This window comes from Cetorhinus maximus, chromosome 18 (assembly GCF_964194155.1).
Source record: "Cetorhinus maximus chromosome 18, sCetMax3.hap1.1, whole genome shotgun sequence".
Taxonomy (NCBI): Eukaryota; Metazoa; Chordata; class Chondrichthyes; order Lamniformes; family Cetorhinidae; genus Cetorhinus; species Cetorhinus maximus.
This window is the reverse complement of record NC_135896.1, coordinates 76969619-76992353: the sequence shown is the minus strand read 5'-3', so window position 1 is coordinate 76992353 and position 22735 is coordinate 76969619. Positions and strand designations below refer to the sequence as shown.

Genomic DNA, 22735 nt, shown 5'->3' with positions numbered 1-22735 from the left:
GCTTAGTACTAGGACTTCTGCTGCTCGTGCTATGCATCAATAATTTAGAGTTGCATGCAGGGGGTGTGATTAAGAAATTTGTAGATGATAAAAATTGGCCGTGCGGTTCATAATGAGGAAGAAAGTTGTAGATTGCAGGCAAATATCAACGGACTGGTCAGCTGGGCAGACATAATAAATGGTAGAAGTCTACAGGAACAGAGGGACCTTGAAGCGCATGTCTACAGATCAGACAACACGTAGATATAGTGGTTAAAAAGGCAAATGGGAAATATTCCTTTATTGACTGAGGCTTAGAGTACAAGAACAAGGTGATTATGCTAGAACTGTATAAAACACAGCTAGAGTACTGCATACAGTTTGGGTCAATGCATTACAGGAAGGATGTGATTACACTAGAGAGGGTACAGAAGAGATCTGTGATGTCACCAGGATTTTAGTTACGAGGAGAGATTGGGTAGGTTTGGGCAGTCTTCTTTGGAACAGGAGGCCAAAGAGAGATTTAATTCAGGTGTATAAAATTATGACGGGCCTGGATAGTGGATAGGAAGGACCTATTTCAGTTAACAGAGATTTAGAGTACTTGATAGAAGTATTAGAGCTGAGTTGAGGAGTAATTAGGTTCCATTGTCCTCATACATCTCTGAAACTCAACTTCCCAAATATAAAAATTTTTCATGTTTTCTACTTTCAGGTCAATAAAATTTAATATACCTTCCCTACTTACTCATGGAACCCCTGTAAGATGCAAATGTCCCTCATCACCTCTGAACTCCCTTTTGAAATTCCACAGCTGAAAAATCAATTTCCCAACTTATCTCAAAATACAAATTTCAGATCCAATCTATTTACTTGTGACTCAAACCCACCATAACCTTCCATTACAAATGCACAAACCTAACACTTTTAATCTTTCATCTCTTGGACCTCATGAACTACCCGTCTCCAGTAATATTTCCTCTGTTTAATTAACCCTGGACACACATATATCCACTGCTTTCTACACAGAAAACAATCATAAAAATATAAATCTCTCATCACACTGTTCTATAACCTACTGCCTCCCTTCCATTCCAGCACCCCATACGGAGCACCTTTCTTGAGCAAGGTCTATTAGCAGACATCCTTTGGATCAAGGAATGGGAAACAAAGTAAATCACTAACAAGTTGCTTGTGAGAAACCTCATCAGTCGAATGGCAGCCTTTGAACTACCACGGCAAGAATGGTCCTTGCCAAATAAGTTCAGGACAGGCCCAGGCCCATGTGCAGCCAACCTTCACCACTGGGGCCTCTTGTGAGACACACAAATAATGCTGCACATTACCAAGGAGTATCCCATCTACAGATTAAGTGGCAGAATAATCACTTTAAACTCAGCAGATGAGGCAGCTATAGCTTGGCTTTAGGGATTAGCCTTCACAAAATAACCAAGCGTTTGGTCACCTCACTTAACTCCTGGCTCAGTTTTCATTCCTTTAACCATTTTATTAATTTCGGCCTCCTGTGTATCTTGGGATCTTTTCTGCATTGAAGACTATATATAAAAACACCACGGACACTCAAACATGCATTATGAAAAATGTGTGACCTCCCAATTAGTTCTCTGCTACAATTTATTCAGGTCTCTCTGTACTCACAGCAACAGGACTAAATTAATGCAATATCTTGCCCTGTTACGTTATCTGAGATGCATTCTGTATGTTCATCGAGCAGTACAGCAGAGAAGGTGCCCATTCGGTCCATCGAGTCTGTGACAACTCTTTCAAAGAACAATCCAGTTAGCTCCACTCTGCTGCTGCTCCTCCTCTATGTCTCTGCATTTTTTTTCCCTTTTAAATATTTATTCAATTCTCTTTTGAAGGCTACTGTTGAATCTGTATCATCAGCCAATAAGGCAGTGCATTCCAAATTGGTTGCGTAAATTTTTTCCCCCCACATATCATCCCTGGCTCTTTTGCCTATCACCTTTCATCTGTGTTCCCTGGTTATTTATCCTTCAGCTATTGGAAACAGTTTCCCTTATTTACTTTAAGTAAGCCCTTCATGATTGTAAACACCATCAAATTTTCCCATAGTCTTCTCTGCTCCAAGGGAAAAAAACCCAGTTTCTTGACATTCAATGGCATTACCATCGCTGAATCCCCCACTATCAATATCTTGGGAATTACCATTAACCAGAAACTGAACTGGACTAGCCATATAAATACTGTGGCTACAAAAGCAGGTCAGAGGCTTGGAATCCTGAGGCGAGTAACTTACCTCCTGACTCCCCAAAGCCTGTCCACCATCTACAAGGCACAAGTCAGGAGTGTGATGGAATACTCTTCACTTTCCTGGATGAGTGCAGCTCCAACAACACTCAAGAAGCTCGACACCATCCAGGACAAAGCAGCCCACTTGATTGGCACCCCATTCACAAACATTCACTCCCTCCAATATAATATAAAAGCAAAAAACTGCGGATGCTGGAAATCCAAAACAAGAACAAAAATACCTGGAAAAACTCAGCAGGTCTGGCAGCATCTGCGGAGAGGAGCACAGTTAACGTTTCGAGTCCGAATGACCCTTCAACAGAACTCAGTTCTGTTGAAGGGTCATTCGGACTCGAAATGTTAACTGTGCTCCTCTCCGCAGATGCTGCCAGACCTGCTGAGTTTTTCCATTCATTCCCTCCAACACTGACACAGTAGCAGCAGTGTATACCATCTACAAGATGCACTGCAGGAATTCACCAAGGCTCTTTGGACAGCATTGTCCAAACCCACAAACACTACCACTTAGAAAGACAAGGGCAGCAGAAACATGGGAATACCATCACCTGGAAGTTCCCCTCCAAGCCATTCACTGTCCTGACTTGGAAATAGATCGCCATTCCTTCACTGTCGCTGAATCAAAATCCTGGAACTCCCTCCCAAACAGCACTGTGGGTGTACCTACACCACATGGACTGCAGCAGTTCAAGACGGCAGCTCACCACCACCACCTCCTCAAGGGCAATTAGGGATGGGCAATAAATTCTGGGCTAACCAACGAAGCCCACATCCCTTGAATGAATAAAAAAAATCTATTCACATAACTGTAATCCTGCATCCATGAAACCGCTCCAGTAATTTTTTTTCTGCACCCTCAAGTTTTCACATCCTTCCTGATGTGTGGTGTCTCAGATTTGAACACAGTACTTCAGCTGTACTGTTTTATATAGGTTTAGAATAACCTAACTTTTGTATTCTATGCCTCTATTTATAAAGCCCAGGATCCCACATTTAACTGACCTACCACCTTCCAGGATTTGTGCACAAACGTCTCTAGGTCCCTCTCTTCTATACACCCACTTTAAAATTGTACCATTTAGCATGCATTGTCTCCTCGGGGGACTTCACTATGTATCTCCCTTCAATCTGAAGAACAGCCAGCCAATCACCATAACTGTTTTCTATCCATTAACCAATTTTTTATCCATGCTGTTACTGCCCTTTTTATCCTATGGGCTTCAATTTTGTTAAGAAGCTGAATATACTTCATCATACATTTTTTGAAAATCCATACACACATCACCTGAACTGCCCATCCACCTTCTGCATTCTCAGCAAAAAATTCAATCAAGTTAGTCAAACATGATTTGTCCTCAAGTCCATGCTGACTCTCCTTAATTAGTTCATGCTTGTCCAAGTAGCTATTAACATTTTCCTAAATTATTGTTTCTAAAAATTTTCCCACCACTGACATTAAACTGAACTGTCTATAATTGTCAGGTTTATCCTTCTCCCCTTTTTTAAACAAAAGAGTGCAACACAAACTCCTCCAGTCCTTTGGTACAATCTCTGTATCAAAGGAAGATTGTGGCCAGCATTTCAACAATTTCAACCCTTACTTCCATCAACAATAGTTTATATTTATATAGCACCTCAAAATGTCCCAAGGTGCTTCACAGGAGCATTATAAGGCACAATTAGACATCAAGCCACATAAGGTGATATTAGGGCAAATGGTCAAAAGCTTAATCAAAGACAGGTTTTAAGAAGTGTCGTAAAGGAGGAAAGTGCGGTACAGAGGTGGAGGGTTTAGGAAGGGAATTCCAGAGCTTAGGGACTAGGCAGTTGAAGGCACAGCCACCAATGGTAGAGCAATTAAAATCAGGGATGCTCAAGAGGCCAGAATTAGTTGAGCACAGATATGTCAATGGCTTGAAGGACGGAAATTACAGAGACAGGGAGAGATGAGGCATGGAGAGATTTGAAAAGAAGAACGAGAATTTTAAAATCAAGGCATTGCTTGATCGGTAGCCAATGCAGGTCAGTGAGCACAGGGGTGAATGGAATTCGACACGAATAAGGAGAAGCACAGAGTTTTGGATGACCTCAAGTTTGAGGAGGGTAGAATGTGGGAGACCAGCCAGGAGTACATCGTCAAATTTGGAGATAATGAAGGCATGAATGAGGGCTCCAGTAGCATACAAGCTGAGGCAGGGGCTAAGTTGGGTGACGTTACAAAGGTGGAAAGAGGCAGTCTTATTGATGATGCGAACATGTGGTTGGAAGGTCATCTCAACGGCAAACATGACACCAAGATTATGAACAGACTGGTCTAATCTCAGACAGCTGCCAGGGGGAGGGATGCAGCCAGTAGCTAGGCAACGGAGTTTGGAGTGGGGACCAAAAACAATGGCCTCAGTTTTCCCAGTATTTAATTGACAGAAATTTTTGCTCATCCAGTACTGGATGTCAGATAAGCAGTCTGATAATATAACAGTGGAGGAGTTGAGAGACGTGGTATTGAGGTAGAGTGCGAGTTCAAGTCACACCACAGCAGTTTATGAATTTGACTTCAATTTCAAAAATCTTGAAATAAAAGGCTGATCTCAATAACAGTGACCATGAAGCTTCAGATCGTCCCAACTGGCTCATCAATGGCCTTGAGGAGAGGAAACCAGCCTTCCTTATCACCTGGCCTCCAGCTCTACACCAAAGTGGGTTAACTCCTATCTGCCTCTGAAGTGGTCTAGTAAGCCATTTAGTTGTATCAGAAAGCTACAAGATATTTTTGTTCAAGGCAGCAGCTCATCACCATCTGCTCAAAAGCAACTAAGGATGGGCAAAAGATGTTGGCTTTGCCAGTGGTGCTCACATCCCTTGAAAGTTATAAAAAAAAGGTGGCATAAGGAGAAACTGGTAAATGGTAAATTCTGGGCAGATGTCCGATAGGAATTCTTTACAGAATGCGATCAGGGACTGAGATAGGGAAATGGAACTAGAAACTCTGGAATGATGGGGTGGGTGGGTGGGTTGGGGATGAGGTGGAATCATCTGTATATATGGCAGGGTGAGCTAGATGGGTTTGAACAGGCATTGTTAGCCATCCCACCTTCATCATTACATTAGAAAGGAAAGAGGTTTTCTTTCCCCTCAGGGAAATGTCCCAATCCCTCCAACCCACTTAAGGCCAGTTACTCAGCATCTCAAGGAGCAATAACTGGGCTACAACTCAAAATTAGACGGACTGTCAGAACTAAAGCACGACTTTATTTGAAGACATAAATTTGGAGCAAAGCCATACGTGAAACAAACTCAAGGGTTAATCACAGAAAGCCACTTTGGCTCACTGCTTACCTTTCGGGGAAGAAAGCGTTGATTATTCTGTCTCCCAATGGGTTAATGGCCAGCTCTGGGATCCGCTGGAAATCTTCACGGCTATGAGAACAGGAACACACAGAAGGTTTAACTGTGCATCAGAATGATGAGATAATCTGGAGAGGGATCTCTCAAATGATGGCCAACTGTCTAATTGAGGCATACAAACAAGAACACACAAAAAGGCTAAGAAAAGCCATCAGCCCTTCAATGCTCATTCTGTCCATTCCAGAATGCAAACTCATCCACCCCACTCTCCAACCACTAGAAATGCTAATTCATACAGAGAGAAGGAAAGGCAACCTGTGGTATACAACATGGATAACTTGAAAATTCTTCTTCAACTCCGGAAGGCAATCATAAGGCTCCTGGTGACCATGGTTACCCTTGATGCATTCTTAACCGTTCAACTTCTCCTGCAGTGTGTTATGGCATATACACAGGCTCCTAATGCAGTGTATCACACAGTATCTTTACAGTGCAAAAGGAAGCCATTCGGCCCATCGAGTTTGCACTGGCTCTCTGAAAAAGTATTCCACCTAGTCCCACTCCGCTGCCATATCCCCATAACCTTGCACTCTCTCTCTCTTTTCAGGTAGCAATCCAATACCCTTTTGAACACCTTGATTGAACCTGCCTCCACCACCCTTTCAGGAAGTTTGTTCCAGACTCCAACCACCCTCTGGGTGAAAAATTTTTCCTCACATCACATTTACTCCTTCTGCCAATTATTTTGAATCTGTGCCCTCTAATTCTTAATGCTCTCGAGTGGGAACAGTTTCTCACTATTTATCCCATCCATACCCCTCAGGATCTTGAACACCTCTATCAAGGCTCCTCTCAGCCTTCTTTTCTCCAAGGAAAACAGTCCCAACCTCTCCAATCTATCCTCATAACTACAGTTCTTCATCTCAGGTATCATTCTTGTGAATCTCCTCTGTACTCTCTCCAATGCCTTCACATCCTTTCTCAAGTATGGTGCCCAGAACTGGTTGCTGTACTCCAAATGAGGCCTAACTAGTGTCTTACACAAGTTCAACATGACCTCCTTACACTTGTACTCAATGCCCCTATTAATCAACCCTAAGATACTATATGCTTTATTAACTGCTCTCTCAACATGCCCTACCACCTTCAATGACCTATGTACGTGTACACTGAGGTCCCTCTGTTTTTGCACCTCCTTTAGAGTGTATTCGTATTCTCTCAACCACCTCCCCAATTCCAGCTGAGTGGAATTTTCTGACCTCAATCCAAATGGCTGAACCACTTGCAGGATAAAGATGAAGGAAAAAGCCAGCTTTGAGTCAATCAGTGACCCTAGGGCCATGGGTAGGGGCAGGGAGTCAGGAAAGGAGATTTAGTTTAAAAACATTCCACACAAGGCTAATATCTTGCAATAAATCATTGTAAGTGTTAATCCAAGCAATTGAAGCCATGTACAGAGAACATTCTTTTCAATGTCAGACCCCTGAAGAAGCTGCAGTTTAAGTATCAAGTGAGGCCTAGAGTAAACAGAGAATCCTGCTCCATCCTGACACTAAATCTCAACAGCGACTGCCTCAAGATCATAGCCACGGTTCAACAACTCCCATTATTCCAGGGCAGTCAGGGACATGCATGTGATTGGGAGGCCTCAGACTGGCATTTAAATGACAAAAAAGTGACCCACTTGCATGCATCAGCAAAAAATGCAAATCGTTTAATTTCACAAAGGCACTGGGCTATTTCCAGTGCTGTTAATCCTCATTTTATCACATTTTGTTAATACACTGGAGAAATTAATGTTCATTATTTTCATAAACTTCTTGAAAGGCAAAAAACAACTTAAAAGATTGACAGGCTCTTGATTAGCAGTGTGTTACCATGTCTAAAATTGTTCTTTCACACTCTGGTTCCAGCCCTGGCAGAATTGGCTGAGTGGCAAGAAGCAGAGGGTGATGATCGAGGGGTGTTTTTGTGACTGGATGCCTGTGTCCAGTGGGGTTCCACAGTGATTGGTGTTGGGTCCCTTGCTGTTTGTGGTACATATAAATGATTTGGACTTGAATGTAGGCGGGTTGATCAGTAAGTTCGCGGATGACACAAAAATTGGTGGGGCGGTAAATAGTGAGGAGAATAGCCTTAGATTACAGGAGGATATAGACAGGCTGGTCAGATGGGCTGATCAGTGGCAACTGGAATTTAATCTGGATAAGTGTGAGGTGAAACACTTGGGCAGGGCAAACAAGGCACGGGAATACACAATGAATGGTAGGACCCTGGGAAGTACCGAGGGTCAGAGGGACCTTGATGTGCATGTCCACCGGTCCCTTAAGGTAGCGGGACAGGTAGATAAGGTGGTTAAGGCATATGGGATACTTGCCTTTTTTAGCCGAGGCATAGAATATAAGAGCAGGGAGGTTATGCTGGAACTGTATAAAACACTGGTTAGGCCACAGCTAGAGTATTGCGTGCAGTTCTGGAATCCGCATTATAGGAAGGATGTGATTGCACTGGAGAAAGTGCAGAGGAGATTTACCAGGATATTGCCTGGGCTGGAGAGTTTTAGTTATGCGGAGAGATTGGATAGACTGGGGCTATTTTCCCTGGAGCAGAGGAGATTGAGGGGGGACATGATTGAGGTGTATAAAATATGAGGGGCATAGGTAGGGCAGACAGGAAGAAACTTTTCCCATTGTTGGAGGGATCAATAACCAGGGGACATAGATTTAAGGTACGGGGTAGGAGGTTTAGAGGGGATGTGAGAAAGAATTTTTTCACCCAGAGGGTGGTAGGAGTCTGGAACTCACTGCCTGAAAGGGTGATAGAGTCAGATACCCTCATAATATCTAAGTATTTGGATATGCACTTGCAATGCCACGGCATACAAAGCTATGGGCCTAGTGCTGGAAAATGGGATTAGAATAGTTAGGTACTTGTTTGACTGGTGCAGACTCGATGGGCCAAAGGGCCTTTTTCTGTGCTGTAGACCTATATGACTCTATGACTCTGAATTACTGTAAGTTTCCTGTGAAATGATATACTTCTCAAGGAGTCTCCTTTTGTTTGGGACATCATTATCTTTCAGATAGTTACAGAGATAGATAGGAGAAATGAAGTGTTTAACAAAGACAATCACTACACTCACATATTGAAGAGTAAATGTTTGGCTTAAATTCCTATTTTTAAGGTGAATTTTGCATACATAGAATGATGGTTGTTTTTTTGGCACAAGGGGATGGGGGGAGTAGGAGGGGGGATAGTAGGAGGGGGGATGGGGGGGGAGTAGGAGGGGGGATGGGGGGGGAGTAGGAGGGGGGATGGGGGGGAGTAGGAGGGGGGGATGGGGGGGGAGTAGGAGGGGGGGATGGGGGGGGGAGTAGGAGGGGGAGTGGGGGGGGTGGGGAGTAGGAGGGGGGATGGGGGGAATAGGGGACAGGAGATAGATAGATAACACCAACAAGTATTTCTAGTCAACTAGAACAGCAAGAAACCTCCCAACAAGGGACATTTACTGCAACCTCAGAACAGAGTGCTACTCCAGTCAGGGCCACATTTGGAATCCGGGATAAAAAAGAAAACTTCACAAGTGATTTAAACACACTGTGCTGACCAGGCACCCATAGATCCTTTCAGCAACACACCCTGTTAGGTTTTCAAGAGCAGGCACGGGCACTCCCTCTGTGCTGCATGAAACTGTAATTAATTTCTCTGGTTACTGAAGGAAATTTGCTGAATGAGTATCAACATAGCCAATGGCATAGGGGAACAGGTCTCTCACTCTAATGATAGTGTCTCCACAGGCTGCTAGTTTAAGCAAAAGGTTCTGCTTGAGACCATGCATTCATACAGGGCCTTTAATGTAGAAAAATGTTCCAAAGTGTTTCTTAGAAGCATAATCAGAAAAATCACCAAGTCAAAGATAATGAGGACTGAAGAGGAGCTTGATCAAAGAAGTATCTCAGGAGGGCCTTAATGGAAGAACGATTTACACTCCACATGAGCCCCTCTACCTCACAAGTATGTCCTTCTATTTCTTTCTCCCTCATGTGTTTATCTACCTTCCCCTTAAGAAATAAAGAGGTAGAAGGAATTCTAGATATGTCAACTGTGGTAAAGTTGGTAGCACCCTTGCCTCTAGAGTCAGACATTTGTGGTTTTGAGTCCTACTCTAGAGACTTGAATACATATCCCAGGCTGTCATTCCAAGTGTCGTACTGTCAGTGAAAGCAAAATACTATGGATGCTGGAAATCTGAACTACAAACAGAAAATGCTGGTAAAACTCAACAGGACTGATGACATCTGTGGAAAGAGAAACAGAGTTAATGTTTCGAGTCTGTATGACTCTTCTTCAGAGCCGTACTGCCATTCGGATGAGATGTTAAACTGAGGCCGTCTACTTTCTCAGATGGATGTACCAGATCCCACTGCACTACTGGAAGAGTAGGGGAGTTCTCTCTGGTTTTCTGTCAAATATTTATTCCTCATTCAAAATCAGTAAAACAAATAACATTTGTGCCACATAAATGCCAGGCAATGACCATCTCCAGCAAGAGAGAAACTAACCACCTCCACATTATATTCAAAAGGGTCAATATTGTTGAATTCTACAAGTCAGGTCAGAGGCTGAGAATTCTGCAGCAAGTAATTCACCTCCTCACTCCCCAAAGCCTTTCCATCACCTACAAGGCACAAATCAGGTGTGTGATGGAATACTCCACACTTGCCGCTCCAACTACACTCAAGAAGCTTGACACCATCTAGGACAAAGCAGCCCATCCTCCACCTTAAACATTCACTCCCTTTACCACAGGTACACAGTGGCAGCAGTGTGTACCATAAACACGAAACACTCAGCAAAGCTCCTACGACAGCACCCCCCCCGACATTCAAATTCTTCCACCGAGAAGGACAAGGGCAGAAGACACAAGGAAACACCACCATCAGCAAGCTCCCCTCCAAGCCACTGCTGGAAATTAACGAAAAGCTCAGTTACTGAGAATTGGTTAAAAAATTCATCGCCATTAAAGCCACGAGGGAGAAATGATTATTCTTCGATAAGGTTGGCTAGTTTGAACAAAAAGCCATAGTTGCAAGAGATAACAAGTGGTATGAAGCCATGTTACACTTCATTTAATCTTGTTTGCTGAAATACATATATCCGGTACTATGTGGGAGTATTAGACGTGACTGTAGTGAACAATACCCCATATCAGGCTGGTGAACTGGGTTAAGAACAATGGCACTGAATGGCCATTGTGAATGCTTGCTACCAGATGTCACAGATGATCTAACTGATAGTGGAGATGTTATTAGAGGATGGAACTAGTCTGGGAAAGGCAGCTTGAGAGGTTATAAGGAAAAGATATGGTAAGAATATGGACAGAATATGTGCAAAAAGCCTAAGGAGCTAATGGAGGGAAGGTTGACATCAAACATGGAACCACAGAACCATGGAAAAGTTATGGCACAGAAAGAGGCCATTCAGCCCATTGAGTCTGCACAGACCGAAAAAGAAATAACAAAAATCTAGCCTCCCATTCTAACCCCACCTTCCAGCACCTGGTCCATAGCCTTACAGGTTACAGCTCTTTAGGTGCTGAACCAGGTACCTTTTAAAAGAGCTGAAGGTTTCTGCCTCCACACCAAACCAGGCAGTGAATTCGAGACACCCACCATCCTCTGGATAAATAAGTCCTTCCTCATGTCCCCTCTAATCCTTCTACCAATCACCTCAAATCTGTGCCCCCTGGTAATTGACCTCTCTGCTAGGGGAAACAGGTCTACTTCATCACGGCCCCTCAATCCTGTACACCTCAATTAAGTCACCCCTCAGTCTTCTCTGTTCCAAATAAAAACTCTAGCCTATCCAATCTTTCCTCATAGCTACAATTTTCAAGCCCTGACAATATTCTTGTAAATCTCCTCTGTACTTTCTCCAGAGCAATTAAGTCCTTCCTATAATGTGGCGACCAGCTGTACACAAAATTCCAGCTGTGGCCTAACCAGTGTTTTATACAGTTTCAGGATTACACCCCTGCTTTTGTATCCAATACCTCGCCCAATAAAAGAAAGCATTCCATATGCTTTCTTTGCCACCTTATCACCTGTCCTGCCACATTCAGGGGCCTGTGGACATGCACTCTGCTGTCTCTCATTTCCTCTACCCCTCTCAATATCTTCCCATTTATTGTGTATTCCCTTGCTTTGTTTGTTTCCCTAAATGCATTACCTCACACTTCTCGGGATTGAATTCCATTTGCCACGTTTCTATCCACTCAACCAGACCATTGATAATATTCTGCAATTGACACCTATCCTCTTCACTATTAACTACACTGCCAATTTTTGTGTCATCTGCAAATTTTCCAATCATGCCTCCCACATTTAAATCCAAATCATTAATATATACCACAAAAAGCAAGGGACACAACACTGAGCCCTGTGGAACACCACTGGAAACCGCTTTCCATTCACAAAAACATCCATCAGCCATTACACTTTGTTTCCTGTCGTTGAGCCAATTTTGGATCCAACTTGCCACATTTCCCTTATCCCATGGGCTTTTACTTTTCTGACCAGTCTGCCATGTGGGACTTTGTCAAATGCCTTACTAGAATCCAAATAGACAACATCCACTACACTACCCTCATCAATCCTCCTTGTTACTTCCTCAAAAAATTTGATTAAATTATTAAGACATGACCTTCCCCCAACAAAACCATGCTATCCCCGATTAATCGATTCCTTTCTAAGTGACAGTTTATCCTGTGTCTCAGAATTAATTCTAATAATTTGCCCGCCACTGAAGTCAGACTGACCTGCCTATAATTGTTTGGCCTATCCCTTGCGTCCTTTTTAAATAATGGTAAAACATTCGCAGGCCTCCAATCCTCTGGTACCTCATCCAGTGAGGATTGGACATTTCACCGAAAGCTTAGACAAAGAACTCAAGCCTGCTAGGGTATTTTGAAATAAAGTAAATCTTCATAGGGCGAAAAGGCATTGTCAATAATCCATCCGGTGATCCAATCCTGAAAAGGGCAAAAAGAAAAAGAGACTTTGGGAGGTTCATTGCAGGAGGTGGAGGACAAGGACTCGGAAGGAAGACTCCATTCAAACATTTCTGGTGGGTTACAGAAGTCAAGACCACCTGAGCACTGAGAAGAGAAGTGGAAGAAAGAGACAGCTGTTTGTGCATGTCAGCCTTCCTGCCCAATCTGGACCAGTACTTGGTACTTGTCAAGGTCACAGTTTTGCTGTATAACTAGTAATGTTCTATCTTGTCTTAAACTCTTTTTAAAACACAACATCTTTCCACATCAGTTGCACTCAAATCCTGGTTGTTTGAAAAGATAATGATAACTCTCAAGTAACTTTCTAAGTTTAGCTCAGAGTGTCTTTCAAAGGGTAAAATTCTCACATCACCTCATCCTGACTTGGAACTATAATCACCATTCCACTACTGTCACTGCATCAAAAACCTGAAACTCCTTCCCTAACAGAACTGTGGGCGTACCTACACTGCAGCAATTCAAGCTGATAGCTCACCACACCCTCTCAAGGGCAATAAGGGATGGGTAATAAATGCTGGCCGTGCCAGCGACACACACATCCCATGAACAAATAATAAAAAAATCTAGTCAGAATCAAGATAGCTGTTTGTGGAATCTTGCTGCTGTGTTTCCGACAGCAATGACTACGCTTCAAAAAATTCAAAAGGTGCTTGGGGACATCCTGAGGTTGTGAAAGCTGCTGTCTGAATGCAAATCCTTTATTTTCCTTAGATGGCTAAAAGTACGGCTACCAATGGAGGATCGTTGGAAGGGGCTGCACAAAGCAAACTAACAAGGCTGGTATTGGTTTGTACCAGAATCTTGATGGTAGCATGAATTTTCATATCTGTCCTATTATAAGATGAACAGACTGCTTCCCTTCATTTTGTAGAAAGTTGTCTGGCCTTGCCCTCACCGTGGAGGTGACTTAATTGACGCTAGTTTAAGCTGGGTGGAACCTGAAAATAAAATAACTGCTTTTAACTTGTAATCGGAGCTGCTGTCCTACAGGAAGTAATCTAACTTTGAAAAACCATGCTCAAACAGTGCGAGCGAGAAGCCAAGAATCAACATGCTGTTAGATGTTATTTAGTTGAGTCATCCTATTTACAAGTGGGTGAATGATCACCTTCCTCCTTCTTACAGCTTTCACAACACAGAGCCGTCATAGGGCATCAGTAGGTTACAGAAATAAAATGTCTGTCCCACGTCAGCCAGCCCTTCACAGATTCCCCTTTGTAGAAAGGAACTTTCACCAAGATGTAAAATAGATCTAAAATGGGACAAGCAAGACTCTCCCACACACCTGTCCCAGGTACTGAAAGCTTAAACCAACGTGTTTCCAGACTCGTTCTCTTTAGTTAGCTGATTTTACTCCAACGTGAGATTAAAAGTACCATAATTGGTCTCATTTACCAGAGCAAAGGGGGAAGACCATCCTGGGCTCACTCTCTAACTAGTGCTCATGTTAGGATTGGACTGCATTTTAAAAATTCATTCATGGGGTGTGGGCATTGCCGGCTAGGTCAGCGTTTATTGCCCATCCCCAATCGCCCTTAAAAAGGTGATGGTGAGCTGCCTTCTTGAACCGCTGCAGTCCGTGTGGTGTAGGCACACCCACAGTGCTGTTAGGAAGGGAGTTCCAGGATCTTGACCCAGCGACAGTGAAGGAACAGTGATATATTTCCAAGTCAGGATGGTGAGTGGCTTGGAAGGGAACTTCCAGGTGGTGGTGTTCCCATGTGTCTGCCACCCTTGTCCTTCTAGATGGTAGTATTCATGGGTTTAAAAGGTATTTATATGTCTAGTCCAGTTCAGTTTCTGGTCAATGGTAACCCCGTGGATGTGGGAGATTCAGGAATAGTAATGCCATTGAATGTCAAGGGGCGATGGTTAGGTTCTCTCTTGTTGGAGATGGTCATTGCCTGGCACTTGTGTGGCGTGAATGTTACTTGCCACTTGTCAGCCCAAGCCTGGATATTGTCCAGGCCTTGCTGCATTTGGACGTGGATTGCATCAGCGATGCCTATGGTTGAATAGCTTGCCAACAGAGGCTCACCCATGAAGGAGGATGTGATGTACCCAAACACAGCCTTTGATTCTGGGGCACAGTTCCAAGAACAACCAACACCTGCAGGACAGGGAGACGTTCTGAAATATGTACATTTAGTTTCTCTGATACCAAGCATCAGATGATGGCCATTTTATATCTACCACAAAATAGATGACAGGCTGCCCCATCATCGAGGTGCCTGCAGATGGATGGCACACAATAGCACAGCCCCACACAACTTGGAACAAAGAACAAGGAAAGAATTTAATTGAATGAAGGGACACAGATGGAGAGAGATATCAAGACACAGAATACTAAAGCAAAGAGGGAACTATAAACTTTTAAAAGACAGTTGGCTGCAGTTGGGAGTATTGTGCACAATTCTGTTTCCTAAATGACAGAAAGGATATAAAAACAGAAAAGGTGCACCACAGATTTATGGAACCATGGTGAAAAGTGACAATTTTGAACCTTGTGTCTGTGCTAGAACAACCACAATCTAACCCCATTGTCCCCAACCCCTTCCCATAGCCCTGCATCAATCCAAAACTAATCCTAGTGCCCCATCCTCTTCCCATAGCCCCATATCAATCCAAAATTAATCCCACTTCCCCATCCTCTTCCCATAACCCTGCATCAATTCAAAACTAACCACACTGCCCTTTCTCCCCCTGCCCCTAGCCCTGTATCAATCCCAAACGAATCACGATGCCCCACTCTTCCCATGGAACTGTATCAATCCCAAACTAACCCCACTCTTTCCCCAGCTCTGTAAGAATCCCAAACTAATGCCACTCTCTCCCCAGCTCTGTATGAATCCCAAACTAATCCCACTATCCTGCCCTCTCTGCCAAGCCTTGTCATCCAAAACTAACCCCACTGTCCCACTCTCCCCATAGCCCTGTATCAATCCCAAACTAATCCCATTGCCTCGCTCTCCCCATAGCCCTGTATCTTTCTCTGCTTCCAAACACTCACTCTGTTTTCTCTTAAAAGATGTAATTGCTTCCTGTAGCAAAAGAATCCATAAACTCCTTGTGCAAAGACATTTCTAACTCCTCCCTTTGCTCAGAGAGGATTTTAAATAAATTATCCCTTCCCATTGATTCAGACAAAGGGAATAGTCTTTCCCTATTCACTATTAGGACTGTGCATAATTATATTTAAAAAACCATTAAATCTCCTCTTAGCCTTCTGCATTCCAATGAAAATAGTCCCTACATCTCAAGTCTCTTCTCATAGCTGTAGTATCCCAGCTCCTGTATTCCCCTGACTCAAGACTATTACCAGAAATGAGAAGTTACAGCCATGAAGCGAGACTTGAGAAATAGGAACCCTTTTACTGCAGCTGGGAGGTAACTTCTTGTACTTTTCCGGATGTCACAATGGAAGAAGTCGTCCATTCAAGATAACATGCAGCTTGCTGTGCTTGAGACAAAGAAACACATAGTAATTGTTTTGTGCCTTCAATAATATGTAACTCTTCAAAATCAGAGTTTTCTGAAATGGAGTGAACAGTATACAGTTTCACTTAAAATGTAAAACTTGCCTTCTGATGAGAGTTGATGTAATTTAGGACAATGTATGCCTAACCTTTAATCAGACATCAGGTTTAAGCAACAGATAAGGACAAATTAATTTATGCACCACCAGCCATTAAATTATCCATTTAACAGTAGACCAGGATTTCTCATCAGGATGTATTGATATGAAGCTCACCAGGAGAAAAAAATATCACCCGAAATACTTTAGCGTCTTTAAGCACCTTGGAACATTTTATTACGTTAAAGGTGCTAGATAAATATAAGTTATTGTTTAATAGTGTCACCTGTGGCTCAGTAGGTAGCGCTCTCACCCAAGTCAGGAGATTCTGGGTTCAAGCATCACGCCAGGACTCGAGCACAAAAATATAGGTTGACACGCCAGTGCAGTACTGAAGGACTGCTACACTGTCGAGGTGCCATCTTGCAGATGAAATGTTAAATCAAGAGTCCATCTGCCCTCTCAGGTGGGCGTACAAGATTCCATGGCACTATTTCAAAGAGCAGCAGGGAATATCTCCTCGGTAACCCCGCCCCCCACTAACTGAACAGGCAATTGCGCTATGTCCATCTCTCCAGTAAACCTCAGGGGATCTTCTGCAGCCAATTTCTGCACAGCAAGCTCCCACAACCAGCAATGAGATAATGACCAGATCGTCTGGTTTTTTTTGTGATGTTGATTTGGGGATAAGTATTGGCCCAGGTTACCAAGGGGATATTCCCTGCTGCTCTTTGAAATAGTGCCATGGAATCTTGTATGCCCACCCGAGGGGGCAGATGGGCTCTTGGTTTAATATTTCATTTGAAAGATGGCACCTCGACAATGTAGCAGTCCTTCAGTACTGCACTGGAGTGTCAACAAGTGCATTACCTGCACTTTACAGTCGCTGACCTTCTTAAAAAGCACTTTACTCAATTGCAGTATTGCTGCTACCTTGCCACTTGATACGCACCATTCCACACTCAGCTGACCCCTGTTCCTTGGCTTCGTCATGAGGGCTTTGAAGCTGGTTGTCAAGGATGGTTCTGCCTACCTGAAATACTGCTACTGAGATCAGAAAGTGAGTGGGTGCAGTTACACTGGTCCACCTGCACCAGGTCATTTTTTTGTACTTTTCCCAGGGACTTTCAAAACTTTTTTTCAAAGAAGACTAAACGAATGGACCCAAAACTGTCAATTACTTGGAACACAGAAATCAGAATGCCAAAATCAGAATGCTGGGAAATTAGGCCATTGGCATGTGAACAGGATCATGGTCTTTCCTTTACACCATCCTTGCAGGATTGCAGTGTTGCCAAGTCAGCAGGTAGAATGAGTCAGCAAGACTGACCTTGATAAACTACACAGGCTGAAGAAATGAGAAGTTCTGTAGCATTAGAATTGAAAACAATCCAAACATGACATGATGTCCCAACAACATTTTTAAAGGCAAACATTTATACCAGCCCATTGCGCAAGTGTTTTTGGGAGAATAACACGCAACATCAGAATAATGCCATGAAGGAGAGGAACCTTTTCAATCTCCCAAGACTTAAATCAATCCTTCAGTCTTATACTCACTGGAAAAAAGTTTGCGAACTTGCTACTTGGTCTAATTAAAAACTGTTGTTTCTCCATGTCAAATTTTCTAACTTAAAAAGAATTTAATAACTAGTGTCTGACTTGATCCATGAATTTTCGAAATTTAAACAAGGAAGGAGAAATCCTTGCACAAACTAAACAATTACTCTCCTTAATCTTTGGCAACGTTGGACAGCCTTACATCACCCCCACCCCACCCAGCATTACAATCCACTGCTTCTTTCAGTGGTTCAATAATAAATTCTGACTGACAGTACAGCTAGCCTAACTTCATGCAGTGGAATCTTGGTCACTACTCTGACTCTAGTGAGCCCAACAATACTTGGAGGCCAGTATCTGCTGGTAACAGGAAACAAATCAAATGAATTAGCTGTTCCCAAGGAAATGCATTTCCTTACCAAAGGGTGCCGTTCTCCCCCTTATCGAGGCTGGTGAATCTGCTGTAAAGGCGTGTAATCTGGCTGTGAGAGACTGCTTAGGAAAAACAGAGAAATCAGATAGTTTTAGGGATGAGCAGGTTAGAATGTTGTCTTTCCACTTTATTGACAGGGCACCTGTTGACTGCCCCGCATGAAACCAGTCTCAACCTAGCTCAACTGAACATAAGGACACAAACAGAATTCAAACTCACGTACTCCATCAACAGTGGCAGTCAACTACAGCTTTAGCAGCAACAGTGTTTCTCATTCTCTCTATCCCTTCGCCCAGTCGGCCCCCTCCCTCCTTTCTTGTCTACCTGTCCTTCCCACCCTCACCTTCTCTCCCTCCTCCCTCCCCCATTTCCCACCCCTCTTCCATTCCCAACCCTCCTCCCCGTTGCTCCCACCCTCTCCCCGCCCCCCATCGCTGTTCCCATACTTGCCTCCCCATCCCACCCTCTCCCTCCTGCCCTCCACAGCCCCCTCTCCCTCCCGATCCCTCTCCTTCCCGATCCCGATCCCTCTCCTTCCCGATCCCGATCCCTCTCCCTCCCGATCCCGATCCCTCCCGATCCCTCTCCCTCCCGATCCCTCTCCTTCCCGATCCCTCTCCCTCCCGATCCCTCTCCCTCCCGATCCCTCTCCCTCCCGATCCCTCTCCCTCCCGATCCCTCTCCCTCCCGATCCCTCTCCCTCCCGATCCCTCTCCCTCCCGATCCCTCTCCCTTCCCCCTCCCCACCTGCCCCCTCTCCTCCTCCCCTACCCCCACAACAGCCCTCGCCCCCTTCCCCTCCCTTCCCATACCCCCGCCCACTCTCCTCTCTTACAACCCCTGCCACCTCTCCTCTCCCACACCCCCACCCCCCTCTCCCACGCCCCCTTCACCCTCCCTCCCCAACCCCCTCTCCTCTCTTTTGCCCCCTCTCCTCTCCTACGCACCTTGCCCCCTCTCCTCTCCTACACCCCCACCCCCATGCCCCCTTCCCCCTCCCTCCCCGACCCCCTCCTCTCCCGTGCCCCCTGCCCCCTCTCGTCTCCCGCGCCCGCGCCCCCTCTCTTCTCCCCTCCCCCATTCTCCTCTCCCCTCCCACACCCACTGCCCCTTCCCACGGCCCCAGCCCCCCTCCCCTCCCACCTGCCCCTCATCCCCCCATCCCTCCCCTCCCACCTGGCCCCTTCTCCCCGCATCCCTCTCACCTTCCCCCTCCTCTCCTCACCTCTGTCCCCCTCCTCTCCTCTCCTCACCTCTGTCCCCCTCCTCTCCTCTCCTCTGTCCCCCTCCTCTCCTCATCTCTGTCCCCCTTCTCTCCTCACCTCACCTCTGTCCCCCTCCTCTCCTCACCTCACCTCTGTCCCCCTCCTCTCCTCACCTTTGTCCCCCTCCTCTCCTCACCTCTGTCCTCCTCCTCTCCTCTCCTCACCTCTGTCCCCCTCCTCTCCTCACCTCACCTCTGTCCCCCTCCTCTCCTCACCTCACCTTTGTCCCCCTCCTCTCCTCACCTCTGTCCGCCTCCTTTCCTCTCTTCACCTCTGTCCCCCTCCTCACCTCTGTCCCCCTCCTTTCCTCTCTTCACCTCTGTCCCCCTCCTCACCTCTGTCCCCCTCCTCTCCCCTCCTCTCCTCTGTCCCCCCCCTCCTCTCCTCTGTCCCCCCCCTCCTCTCCTCTGTCCCCCCTCCTCTCCTCTGTCCCCCCCTCCTCTCCTCTGTCCCCCCCTCCTCTCCTCTGTCTTTCCCCCCCCTCCCTCCTCTCCTCTCCTCTGTCTTTCCCCCCCCTCCCTCCTCTCCTCTCCGCTGTCTTTCCCCCCCCTCCCTCCTCTCCTCTCCGCTGTCTTTCCCCCCCCTCCCTCCTCTCCTCTCCGCTGTCTGTCCCCCGCTCCCTCCTCTCCTCTCCGCTGTATGACCCCCCCTCCCTCCTCTCCTCTCCGCTGTCTGTCCCCCCCTCCCTCCTCTCCTCTCCGCTGTCTGTCCCCCCCTCCCTCCTCTCCTCTCTCTGTCCCCCCTCCCTCCCTCTGTCCCCCCCCTCCCTCCTCTCCTCTCCGCTGTCTGTCCTGCCCTCCCTCCTCTCCTCTGTCTGTCCCCCCCCTCCCTCCTCTCCTCTGTCTGTCCCCCCCTCCCTCCTCTCCTCTCTCTGTCCCCCCTCCCTCCTCCTCTCTCTGTCCCCCCCTCCCTCCTCTCCTCTCTCTGTCCCCCCCTCCCTCCTCTCCTCTCTCTGTCCCCCTCTCCCTCCTCTCCTCTCTCTGTCCCCCTCTCCCTCCTCTCCTCTCTCTGTCCCCCTCTCCCTCCTCTCCTCTCTCTGTCTCCCCCTCCTCTCCCTGTCCCCCACTCCTCTCCTCTCCGTCCCCCCCTCCCTCCTCTCCTCTCCGTGTCCCCCCATCCCTCCTCTCCTCTCTCTGTCTCCCCTCCCTCCCTCTTCTCCTCTCTGTCCCCCCCTCCCTCCCTCCTCTCCTCTGTCTGTCCCCCCTCCCTCCCTCCTCTCCTCTGTCTGTCCCCCCTCCCTCCCTCCTCTCCTCTGTCTGTCCCCCCTCCCTCCCTCCTCTCCTCTGTCTGTCCCCCCTCCCTCCCTCCTCTCCTCTGTCTGTCCCCCCTCCCTCCCTCCTCTCCTCTGTCTGTCCCCCCTCCCTCCCTCCTCTGTCTGTCCCCCCTCCCTCCTCTGTCTGTCCCCCCTCCCTCCTCTGTCTGTCCCCCCTCCCTCCTCTGTCTGTCCCCCCTCCCTCCCTCCTCTCCTGTCTGTCCCCCCTCCCTCCTCTCCTCTCCTCTGTCTGTCCCCCCCTCTCTCCTCTCCCCTCCGCTGTCTGTCCGCCCCCTCCCTCCTCTCCTCTCCGCTGTCTGTCCCCCACTCCCTCCTCTCCTCTGTATGTCCCCCCTCCCTCCTCTCCTTTGTCCCCCCTCTCTCCCTCCTCTCCTCTGTCTGTCCCCCTTCCCTCCCTCCCTCCTCTCCTCTGTCTGTCCCCCTTCCCTCCCTCCCTCCTTTCCTCTGTCTGTCCCCCCTCCCTCCCTCCTCTCCTCTCTGTCCCCCCTCCCTCCTCTCCTCTCCTCTCTGTCCCCCCTCCCTCCTCTCCTCTGTCTGTCCCCCCTCCCTCCTCTCCTCTTTCTGTCCCCCCCTCCCTCCTCTCCTCTGTCTGTCCCCCCTCCCTCCTCTCCTCTGTCCGTCCCCCCTCCCTCCTCTCCTCTGTCTGTCCCCCCTCCTTCCTCTCCTCTGTCTGTCCCCCCCTCCCTCCTCTCCTCTCCTCTGTCTGTCCCCCCCCTCCCTCCTCTGTCTGTCCCCCCCCTCCCTCCTCTGTCTGTCTCCCCTCCCTCCTCTCCTCTGTCTGTCCCCGCTCCCTCCTCTCCTCTGTCCCCCCTCCCTCCTCTCCTCTGTCTGTCCCCTCTCCCTCCCCCCCTCCTTCTCCTGTCTGTCCCCTCTCCCTCCCCCCCTCCTTCTCCTCTGTCTGTCCCCTCTCCCTCCCCCCCTCCTTCTCCTCTGTCTGTCCCCTCTCCCTCCCCCCCTCCTTCTCCTCTGTCTGTCCCCTCTCCCTCCCCCCCTCCTTCTCCTCTGTCTGTCCCCTCTCCCTCCCCCCTCCTTCTCCTCTGTCTGTCCCCTCTCCCTCCCCCCCCTCCTCTGTCCCCCCTCCTCTCCTCTGTCTGTCCCCCCTCCTCTCCCTCTGTCTGTCCCCCCTCCTCTCCCTCTGTCTGTCCCCCCTCCTCTCCTCTGTCTGTCCCCCCTCCTCTCCTCTGTCTGTCCCCCCTCCTCTCCTCTGTCTGTCCCCCCTGCTCTCCTCTGTCTGTCCCCCCTCCTCTCCTCTGTCTGTCCCCCCTCCTCTCCTCTGTCTGTCCCCCCTCCTCTCCTCTGTCTGTCCCCCCTCCTCTCCTCTGTCTGTCCCCCCTCCTCCTTCTTCCTCTGTCCCCCCTCCTCTCCTCTGTCTGTCCCCCCTCCTCCTTCTTCCTCTGTCCCTCCTCCTCTCCTCTGTCACCTCCCTTCCCTTCGTCCTTCCCCATTCCAGGCCTCGCACTCACAGCCGGTCTCCTTCTTGATTTCATCGATCTCCTCCTCCCTGAGCAGACTGGATGCCCTGGATCCCATTGTATCTGAGTGTCTCTCTACCAGAGCTGTGCTAGCTCTCAGCGGCGCGCTCTGACTGAACTTCCGGTCGCGAGCGCCCCAGCTGCGCCCCCATGACATCAACACAACCGCTTGTGTCGTCACAGACAGGAACGCAGCGTTCGGTGACGCCACCCCGTTCTCCCCTCCCCCTCCCCTCTGACTTTCACCTTCCAGTAATTCACTCACTCTCAGCAAAGGCAGGACGATGTAATCAATAAAATAAAAACCTTAACTACTGGAAATACTCTGCATTAACGAGGCTGGTGGAAGGAGCAGAAAAGTGGTAGATTAAATTTAATAAAGAGCTGTGAAGTGATTCATTTTGGTCGGAAGAAGGCAGAGAGGCAATATAAACAAGTGGATGCTGGAACAGAGAGACCTGCATACGGGA

General features: G+C 47.2%; 1 protein-coding gene across 2 annotated transcripts in view; it reads right to left on the bottom strand.

The window, feature by feature from the left end:
* chp1 (calcineurin-like EF-hand protein 1) overlaps positions 1 to 22419 on the bottom strand; it is a 31323-nt gene extending 8904 nt beyond the window's left edge. The window contains exons 1-3 of one of the 2 annotated variants that reach the window (XM_078562925.1): positions 22257 to 22419; positions 18242 to 18317; positions 5608 to 5688 (exon numbers count right to left, since the gene is read on the bottom strand). In XM_078562925.1, coding sequence (XP_078419051.1) covers positions 5608 to 5688; positions 18242 to 18317; positions 22257 to 22323 — 224 coding nt within the window. In that variant the 5' untranslated portion in view covers positions 22324 to 22419. The remainder of the gene's footprint in view (positions 1 to 5607; positions 5689 to 18241; positions 18318 to 22256) is intronic. The other variant, XM_078562926.1, reaches the window with a different exon arrangement.
* Positions 22420 to 22735: the final 316 nt, after the last annotated feature.